Here is a 10554-nt window from a genome sequence, read left to right as displayed (position 1 = left end):
TTAACTCATTTAATCCTCAAAACCAGCCCATGACACGGGTGCTGTTTTATTCCCAGATAAGAACAGGGAGACGCAGAAAGTCTCCCGGAGGCACACAGGCAAGTGGGCCAACAGGGTGCAGGCCAAGGCCACTGAGCGCACAGCCCGGGCCCCTACCATCCAACCACGCTGCTTGGTGAGTTCAGAGGGGGCGTGAGTGTCTGGGGCCGTGGCACACAGCGTGATGGTCAGAAGTGGTACCAAGGCCATGGGAATTCTGGATTGATGCACCTTAGAGTCCCCCGAGACTCCCACAAACAGATACCCCGTACCTTCCCCACCACACACACAGAAAAGAGCCAGGGTGCTCCCGGTGTGTGTCTTGGGACAGATCAGGCTCCCACTGGGTCCCAGTCTCCATATGAGAGCTGACTAGAGTCTCAAGGTCTTCTCAGCCCTGTGGTTTCTGGGTAGGGCACCCCCAAGTGCCACCTGAGTGGGGGCTTGGGAGATGGGGTTTAGGCGGAGCATCACAGCCTCCAGGTGGACGTGCGTGGTACTACAGCAGCCAGGATACCGTCTGCCTCTGGCTTCCTCAGGGCAGACATGGGGAGGGCTGTATCCTTGTGTATTTCCTGGAGAATGCCACCCCTACATGCCACCTGACGCCTGAGATGCCACCACCATCAACCCTGCTTGTTAGATTAAGTATGGGAAGAACATCAGATTCCTAACCTTCTAATGAAAACAGTCTCAGAACAGAGGGAGAGAAGATGCTGACAGGGAAGGGCTAAAATTGAAGTTCCAGAGTCCCCGCCTAGCTGGCCCGGCGATGGATGTGGGCCTCAAGCCCTCCGGATGTGAGAGATGGGCCAGCTGTCCCATGCCGGGGCCCTCCACTAACAGCTCTCAGCTGGGAGAGGGCCCTCGGCCTCAGCCTGCAGAAGACCCATCCACCCCCCTGACTCCCGGCCAGGGCAGAAGGCACAGGCTGAGGCATGAAGAGCCTCCAAATATTCAGGGACCAAGAATAGAAAGGGAGACAGTTCCTTAAAACTCTCCCCAGGTCCCAGCCTCTCACCGAGACTCCCCCAAAGAGTCCCGGCCCCCATCACCAAACCCAAACCCCTCACTCAGCCCCCAAACCCTCTCTGAACTCACAGTCCTTCCATCTGGTTTTGAGGAGAAACTCAGCCAGCCCTCCTTTTGTGGCCTCACCTGGGATGACAGCTGCCACCGAGAGTCCTGTCCCAATGACTAACCCGGGTGGTGGCACCTGCCCTGTTTCTCAGGCCCTTACAGCCCTGCCACTCCCAACCTTGGCTTTACTTCTATTAAGGTTCCCCCTCCCCTGAGCCAGCCAAAGTGCCCAGGGTCATTTTTCCAGCACAGTCTGACCCTGAGTGGCTGAGAGATATTGAGGTCCCTGATCCTGGGAGGCCCCACTGCAGCCCTATGGGGGTGGGATTCGAGCATCCTCACACTCTCAAGTCCTCAAGTTCATTTTGGGCATGGGATCTGTAGAGAAGAAATCCTTTCCTCATCAAACTCTCACCCGGAACTAGCTTCTCCTTCAGGGACACTCCGAGGAATACTTACCACCCTGTCCGGCAGGGACCACCAACAGTCCCAGCCCTAGCAAAGGGCCTAGCCGTAGGAGGTGCTCAGCAGATGTGGGAGGGAGGGAGGGAGGGACGGGATGGCGCCCATGTACATGGTAGGAATGAATGACATCCAGGTACATGGTGTATCAGTGCCCCACAGTCTGGGCCAACGAGTCGCATCTTTAAGTACTCAAGTTTATCCAACTCCAAGCCCCACCCCTCAGTCACAGGAAATCCATGCCCCCAGGGCTCCCTTCTACAGTAGACACGAGCCCTCCCTGCTGGGGCCGCTTCTTTGATCTTGGTCACCATGGCCAGAAATTCAGGTCAGCCACTTGACCTTGACATTCAAATCATGAACCCTTAGGACTGAACGGAGCCTAGAGTGCATCTGGTCCTATTTCCCCATTTCAGAGACGAGGAGACTGATGGGGCCTTGCAAGGAGACAACTGACCTGGCTCCAGGTAGGAATCTGGACAATCAGCCACCTGCCGGGGCTGTCCCTGCTTCAGCCTCCATCCACGGCCATCCAGGGAGGAGGTGCTGGAGAAAAGGGGGACCCCAAGCCCAGACAATATTAGTTGAATGAGAGAGAAGGAAAAAGAGAGAAAACAACAAAAAGAGAGGAAAGAAAGAGATGAAGCTATAAAAACAGAAGAAATCGGGGTATCGCAGTCACGTAAAGCCCCAGACTAGCCTGAGACGTGTGTCTTCCAGTCCTGGTTTTGTTCTATCCCAGCCGTATGACCGTGGACAGTCACTGACCCCTGAGTCTCAGTGGCCTCATCTTTAAGGAGTGAATAAGCGTGTCTACTTCATGTCGTTGGGAGAAGTTAGTGGCTACAAGAAGCATCAGGCACGATGCGTGGCACACAGTAGGTGCCCAATAAATAATAACAGAAAGAATGAGTTATGGAGAGAGAAGGAGAGTATACTCCATGGGACTCATCCTCATGGAACAGGTTGAGTCCGATGTCCACCCGCTATCACCAGACACAAGTTACAGGTGTTAACTCATTTAATCCTCAAAACCAGCCCATGACACGGGTGCTGTTTTATTCCCAGATAAGAACAGGGAGACGCAGAAAGTCTCCCGGAGGCACACAGGCAAGTGGGCCAACAGGGTGCAGGCCAAGGCCACTGAGCGCACAGCCCGGGCCCCTACCATCCAACCACGCTGCTTGGTGAGTTCAGAGGGGGCGTGAGTGTCTGGGGCCGTGGCACACAGCGTGATGGTCAGAAGTGGTACCAAGGCCATGGGAATTCTGGATTGATGCACCTTAGAGTCCCCCGAGACTCCCACAAACAGATACCCCGAACCTTCCCCACCACACACACAGAAAAGAGCCAGGGTGCTCCCGGTGTGTGTCTTGGGACAGATCAGGCTCCCACTGGGTCCCAGTCTCCATATGAGAGCTGACTAGAGTCTCAAGGTCTTCTCAGCCCTGTGGTTTCTGGGTAGGGCACCCCCAAGTGCCACCTGAGTGGGGGCTTGGGAGATGGGGTTTAGGCGGAGCATCACAGCCTCCAGGTGGACGTGCGTGGTACTACAGCAGCCAGGATACCGTCTGCCTCTGGCTTCCTCAGGGCAGACATGGGGAGGGCTGTATCCTTGTGTATTTCCTGGAGAATGCCACCCCTACATGCCACCTGACGCCTGAGATGCCACCACCATCAACCCTGCTTGTTAGATTAAGTATGGGAAGAACATCAGATTCCTAACCTTCTAATGAAAACAGTCTCAGAACAGAGGGAGAGAAGATGCTGACAGGGAAGGGCTAAAATTGAAGTTCCAGAGTCCCCGCCTAGCTGGCCCGGCGATGGATGTGGGCCTCAAGCCCTCCGGATGTGAGAGATGGGCCAGCTGTCCCATGCCGGGGCCCTCCACTAACAGCTCTCAGCTGGGAGAGGGCCCTCGGCCTCAGCCTGCAGAAGACCCATCCACCCCCCTGACTCCCGGCCAGGGCAGAAGGCACAGGCTGAGGCATGAAGAGCCTCCAAATATTCAGGGACCAAGAATAGAAAGGGAGACAGTTCCTTAAAACTCTCCCCAGGTCCCAGCCTCTCACCGAGACTCCCCCAAAGAGTCCCGGCCCCCATCACCAAACCCAAACCCCTCACTCAGCCCCCAAACCCTCTCTGAACTCACAGTCCTTCCATCTGGTTTTGAGGAGAAACTCAGCCAGCCCTCCTTTTGTGGCCTCACCTGGGATGACAGCTGCCACCGAGAGTCCTGTCCCAATGACTAACCCGGGTGGTGGCACCTGCCCTGTTTCTCAGGCCCTTACAGCCCTGCCACTCCCAACCTTGGCTTTACTTCTATTAAGGTTCCCCCTCCCCTGAGCCAGCCAAAGTGCCCAGGGTCATTTTTCCAGCACAGTCTGACCCTGAGTGGCTGAGAGATATTGAGGTCCCTGATCCTGGGAGGCCCCACTGCAGCCCTATGGGGGTGGGATTCGAGCATCCTCACACTCTCAAGTCCTCAAGTTCATTTTGGGCATGGGATCTGTAGAGAAGAAATCCTTTCCTCATCAAACTCTCACCCGGAACTAGCTTCTCCTTCAGGGACACTCCGAGGAATACTTACCACCCTGTCCGGCAGGGACCACCAACAGTCCCAGCCCTAGCAAAGGGCCTAGCCGTAGGAGGTGCTCAGCAGATGTGGGAGGGAGGGAGGGAGGGACGGGATGGCGCCCATGTACATGGTAGGAATGAATGACATCCAGGTACATGGTGTATCAGTGCCCCACAGTCTGGGCCAACGAGTCGCATCTTTAAGTACTCAAGTTTATCCAACTCCAAGCCCCACCCCTCAGTCACAGGAAATCCATGCCCCCAGGGCTCCCTTCTACAGTAGACACGAGCCCTCCCTGCTGGGGCCGCTTCTTTGATCTTGGTCACCATGGCCAGAAATTCAGGTCAGCCACTTGACCTTGACATTCAAATCATGAACCCTTAGGACTGAACGGAGCCTAGAGTGCATCTGGTCCTATTTCCCCATTTCAGAGACGAGGAGACTGATGGGGCCTTGCAAGGAGACAACTGACCTGGCTCCAGGTAGGAATCTGGACAATCAGCCACCTGCCGGGGCTGTCCCTGCTTCAGCCTCCATCCACGGCCATCCAGGGAGGAGGTGCTGGAGAAAAGGGGGACCCCAAGCCCAGACAATATTAGTTGAATGAGAGAGAAGGAAAAAGAGAGAAAACAACAAAAAGAGAGGAAAGAAAGAGATGAAGCTATAAAAACAGAAGAAATCGGGGTATCGCAGTCACGTAAAGCCCCAGACTAGCCTGAGACGTGTGTCTTCCAGTCCTGGTTTTGTTCTATCCCAGCCGTATGACCGTGGACAGTCACTGACCCCTGAGTCTCAGTGGCCTCATCTTTAAGGAGTGAATAAGCGTGTCTACTTCATGTCGTTGGGAGAAGTTAGTGGCTACAAGAAGCATCAGGCACGATGCGTGGCACACAGTAGGTGCCCAATAAATAATAACAGAAAGAATGAGTTATGGAGAGAGAAGGAGAGTATACTCCATGGAGAGTGGTGGGGGGTCCCGAAACCTGCAAACCTCAAAATTTGCTCTGTCTCAGGATATCTGGGAAATCCATGCCTCAAGCCAGCCCTAGCTCCTGCCCAAATTAAACAGTAACCACCCAAGGTCAGGGAAAGGGCCTTGTCAGAACAGGTTTCTCTCCGAGGGGTGGCTCAGCCTTGACCAGGTGCCACCCCTCACCCTGGCCTATAAGTGTGTGCCCGCCCACCTCCGTGGTCATTGGTCCTGAGCACACGCGACATGCTGGGCATCACAGTCTTGGCCGCGTTTCTGGCTTGTGGTAAGCTGTGGGTTGGGGACCAGCTGCAGCCCGCAGGCTATGAGTATGGGCTGGCCTCCCAGGGACACAGATAGGAACAGGGGGCCCTCTGCTCTCCCGGGCTCCAGGAAAGGAGCTTGGGGGTCCGATGTGGGTTCAGATACTGCTGACCAGCTATGTGTCAGATGAGCCCCTCATCCACTTGGCAGATAGAACTGATGATCTGACCTCCCGGGGTAAAGACTAGAGATGAGGTGAGGTGAAGGCCAGCGACGCCATAGATGCCTCATCCTGGGTCTGTCCAGGGACCACCGGGGTCTACTTTCGTCAGTGTTGGCATCGCTCCACTGGGTACCCTTTGCCATCCCTTATGTTTGGAGCCTTCTCCCAGATTAGGGATCAAGGAACCTGGCCTCAATGTCGCTCACTCTCACCAGGACCTGGACGAGCCACTTCACCTCTCTAAATCTCGCTGGCTCATTTGGCAAATGAGAACACTTGATTAAGAGTCCTAGCTAACAACAATAACGGCAGTAATAATAACAGCATCTCTGTTTATTGAGCATTTACTACGTGCCAGGCACTGTACTAAGCAAACCTTCGATACATAGGAGCTAATTTGATCTTCACAACTACCTCGAGAGGCAGAGCCTATTAATGCCTGCATGTTACAGATAAGAACACCAAAGCTCAGTGACTCTCCCTATCTTGCCTAAGATCTCACGGCTGGTTAGTGGTAGAGCCAGAATTTGAGTCTGGGTCTGCCTCACTGTGGAGTACATGATCTTGACCTGACCGCTCCACACAGCTCCCAGCTCTGACGGTCTGGAACTCTGTAGACTCAACGCTCACACCCCCCCATTACACTGTGGCTTTCAAAGGGACAGCAGGGTAAGCGGAAAAGACATAGGTATAGCCGGGCGCTCAGCGCGGGCCAGCCACCTTTCACTTCCTCCCAGGAATGAGGCGTTCCCTCTGTCCCGGGCTTTTTGCTTAACTCTTCGTAGGCATCATCTAATTTAGTTCTCGCCAGGTTAGTGCTATTCTTCCCACGTCACGTAAAGGGAAGCTGAGGCCCAGAGAACTAGATGGCTTCCCCAAAGTCACGCGGTAAAATCTGAACTCACGTCTTCCCAGCCCCAAAGTTTGTGCTCTCTCCCTCTCCCCCTTCCCCAACGGGGTGCCAGCCCCACTCACCTGTGCTCTTCCTCTCCTGTGTCCCCCCAGCCTCCAGCTGTGGGGTCCCCACCTTCCCGCCCAACCTATCAGCCCGAGTGGTGGGAGGAGACAATGCCAGGCCCCACAGCTGGCCCTGGCAGGTAAGTACTGCTGCAGGAGTGGGAGACGGGTAGAGAGGGTGATGGGGTAAGGGTCCCTGGGGACTAACATGTGGCCCTTCCACACCCTCCTCCAGATCTCCCTTCAGTACCTCAAGAATGACACGTGGAGACACACCTGCGGTGGCACCTTGATCGCCAGCAACTACGTGCTCACAGCTGCCCACTGCATCAGGTAAACAGGCAGGACGCCCAGAGGAGCAACCTGAAAAGCCGCTTTTATGGAGCACCTACTACGCTCTCAGGCGCTGGACTAAATAAGCTACTTATATCCAGTAACTCTGCTTTCATTTCTCCATGCAACAGTATTTATCGTGCACCTACTATGTGCTGGGGAACATAGCAGTGAGGACAAAGTCTGTGCTCTCAGCTAGCTCATTTCTAGTGGAAGACAGAGCATCAGACCATTAAACAAGTAAATATATAACATATCAAACGGCAATGAAGAAAAATAAGGCTGGGAGAGAATAGAAAGTATAATGGGTTCTATTTTAAATGAGGTGACCGGGGAAGATGCCTCTGAAAAGAGAATATTTGAGCAAAGACCCGAAGGAAGTCATCCGTCCGGGGAAAGGGTGCTCCAGGTGGAGGAGGGAGCCCACTCTGAATGTCTGAGAAATAAGGAGAAAGCGGGTATGGCCAGAGCGGAGTCCGGAGGGGAGAGAGGTGAGTTAGAGAGCGAAGCAGGCAAGATGACGCTGGTGGCTTGGACTAGCTCGTTCTCACAGTAGTCCTGAAAGGTCAGTCCCAATGTTCTCTTCACCTTAAAGATGAGGGAACTGAGGCCTGAGGCCGCCCACCTAGGAGTCAAAGTGGACCTGACTCAGAGAACAGGGTCCTTACCCTGGGCGCTGGGAAGGGTCAATGCAGATGGATGCTCCCTTCTCCCGAACGATTCCCATGGTGGCCACAGAGCTGGGAGACCAAAGTTCCAAGTTCCCTCTCTACCTCACTGGCTAGCTGGGGCAGGAGGTCCCCCTGAACCGGTCTCCCTCCTCTGTTCAGCAACACTCTGACCTACCGAGTGGCCCTGGGGAAGAACAATCTGGCGGTGGCTGACGAGGAAGGCTCCCTGTACGTCGGTGTGGACACCATCTTTGTCCACGAGAAGTGGAACTCCTTCCTGCTGCGGTGAGTGCCCAGCTGACCATCTCATGGCCCCTGGGCAGGGGCCGCACTTAAGAAAGAGAGGTCCCTGCAGAGCCTGGCCTCACCCTGTCCCTGGACTCCATCCTTACTCTGAACAGCCAGCAGATGACCCCTTTACACAAAATGGCAAAACGCTAAGTGGAAGCAAACCCCTTCCATATTCATCATTGGCCAAGAGCTCCCGGAAGGTGCACAGGGAAAAAAGACCCAGAGGCTGAGCCAGGACTCACCTTTATTGAGTGCCTACTGTATGCCCACATTGCAATAAGCACCGTATATGCCATCTCTTATGTAATCCTCACAACAGCCTTAGACAAGGAACTGAGACTCAGAGAGGATAAAAAATATGTCCCAGGTCACTCAGCCCAGTATGTGTCAGAACTAGGAATCAAACCACGCCGGTCTAGGGTTGCCAGCTTTCAACCTGGTTACGTGAAAACATTTAAACTTGTATCCATACATCTTTGATCATTGTAATCTTTTAATTTACTTTAGCTTAATTACATAGCCTGCAGTGGTTCAAAATGTTTCCGCTCAAGTCTCCCTTCTGTTAAGCCTTTCACGATGTGAAGACACGGGTGGGAGAAGAAGCGACATCTAAAAGGGATGGGTGATGGGATTAGAAGGGGCATCATCTGTCATCCGACATCCCTGTCGGCCAGCAGGAAGCTGGCAGTCAGGACGTTTCGGGAGGACCTCTGGTCACCCTTGGCCTGACTCTCAACTCACAGCCCAGGCCTGTTAGCATCGGCTGGGGGGCCAAGACCTCCTGCCCACTCAAGCCTTCACTTTGAATTCCAGCAACGACATTGCCCTCATCAAGCTGGCGGAGTCTGTGGAGCTGAGTGACACCATTCAGGTGGCATGCCTGCCCGCGGAGGGCTCCTTGCTGCCTCAGAACTACTCCTGCTATGTCACCGGCTGGGGCCTTCTCTGGAGTGAGTACAACCCCTGGCAAATCACAAGAGCCTTCCTGGAGGAAGCGGCTCCCACAATAAGCATACCACCCCCATTTGCCCATCATGTTTCCTTTTTGCCTAAAAATCTTCAGGTCTTTTTAACTTTGTAATGATAATAGCTGATATTTATTAAGCACAGACCAAGTAACAGACACTAACAAGTGCATAGAAAAGGTGCTGTAAGGATTAAATGGATTAGAATTTATCAAGTGCTTAAAACAGGGCTTGGCACATACTAAGTGCCACATAGGTAACTACTAAATAAACTAAATAAACAGTTTGAGGGTAGGGAATTAGATTTTATGGTATATCATATGCCCAAATAAATTAAAAGGTTAAACATGAATAAACCAAATTATGGAAGACTTAGAGGAAAATGCAGATTAAGACTTGGGAAATCTTGGGGTGAGAAGACCTTTTACTTTGTGACACCAAAGGCAGACCTATAAGGAAACAGATGAAAATTAAAACCCCAGAATCCAAATTAAAGAGAAATCACCTCAAAGGGCTATGATTAGTCTACCTCCAGCCTGCTCCCCCTCCCTGCCCTCAGAGGGTCTCCAACCCAAACGGTTTAGGGTCCTTGGCTCAGAGTCTCACCTCTCCATCAGGGCTTGTGTGGGGTTCCCATAAAGTTTAACCAGAACTCACAGGGGTCCTGTCCCAGCCCCATCCAGCCCTCTGTTCCAGAAGGCCTGGGCTGACTCCCTGGCCACTACCTGTTCTCTTCTCAGCCAACGGCCCCATCGCTGACGAGCTGCAGCAAGGCCTGCAGCCTGTGGTGGATCATTCCACATGCACCCAGTGGGACTGGTGGGGTGCCTTGGTGAGGAACACCATGGTGTGTGCCGGGGGTGACGGCGTCATCTCAGCCTGCAACGTGAGTGTCCAGGCCCTGCACCCTATCCCTACCCCAGACAGCCAAACAGAAGCGGGGCAGTGAGGAAGGTGAAGGAGGGTGGGGAGTGGGGAGACCCACATGAGTGCACCTTGCCCTGGGGGAGACTGAGCCCCACTTGGGCCCAGGAGGCTTAGGAGAAACTTCTCACCCTCACCTCCTTCCCTGCCCCTCTCCCCAGCACTGCGGTGAGAGCATAAGACTCGAGCATGAGCATCTGCATTCGAGTCCCAGGGCCTCCACTCAGTAACCGTGGGACTTCGGGCGGGCTGTCTAACCTCTGAGCCTCAGTTTTCCCGTCTACAGTATAGAGACATAGTAAGCACCTCACAGGGTTGCTGTGAGGAATAGATGAGTCTGACAAGCGTAGACGAGGCTTCGTTAAAGTCTCTACACATGTTCTGTGGGCCACCATCTCATCTGTCCAGGAAGACAGAAGACTTAGGGAGTCTGACGCAGAACCAAGAAACAGCTAGGACAATCGGGGACTGTCCTGTTTTCAGACACGTGACCCCTCTTCCCATTCCCATCTGCCTCCCTTTCCCAGCTTTCCAGCACAGCCTCAGCATCCTGACACATCTTAAACACAGTAACCTGAACAGCTAGGGAAACCGAGGCACAGCGAGGGTCATCATCTTCGCAAGATCACACAGCAAAGAGCTAGTCTGACACCCTAAGACCTCCCCGACCCAGGCAAAGGCAGCCCCAAACCACATCTTCTCTGCCTCCCTCACCATGGAAGGCTGAGACCAAAATGGGGTACCAAGGCTGAGGGGCCACCCCGACCCTCCCCTGCTTCCCAAGCCTGCCTCTGGGG

General features: G+C 53.9%; 1 protein-coding gene across 1 annotated transcript in view; it reads left to right on the top strand.

The window, feature by feature from the left end:
- The window catches only part of CTRC (chymotrypsin C), a 10219-nt gene extending 437 nt beyond the window's left edge, over nt 1–9782 (top strand). The window contains exons 2-8 of the mRNA XM_023532651.1: nt 4591–4641; nt 6622–6713; nt 6809–6906; nt 7737–7862; nt 8453–8458; nt 8682–8818; nt 9574–9782. Of these exons, the coding sequence (XP_023388419.1) occupies nt 4605–4641; nt 6622–6713; nt 6809–6906; nt 7737–7862; nt 8453–8458; nt 8682–8818; nt 9574–9782 (705 nt within the window). The 5' untranslated portion in view covers nt 4591–4604. The remainder of the gene's footprint in view (nt 1–4590; nt 4642–6621; nt 6714–6808; nt 6907–7736; nt 7863–8452; nt 8459–8681; nt 8819–9573) is intronic.
- Nucleotides 9783–10554: the final 772 nt, after the last annotated feature.

Source organism: Pteropus vampyrus, unplaced genomic scaffold (genome assembly GCF_000151845.1).
Source record: "Pteropus vampyrus isolate Shadow unplaced genomic scaffold, Pvam_2.0 Scaffold86, whole genome shotgun sequence".
In the NCBI taxonomy this organism is placed as follows: Eukaryota; Metazoa; Chordata; class Mammalia; order Chiroptera; family Pteropodidae; genus Pteropus; species Pteropus vampyrus.
This window is presented reverse-complemented; position numbering and strand designations above follow the sequence as displayed.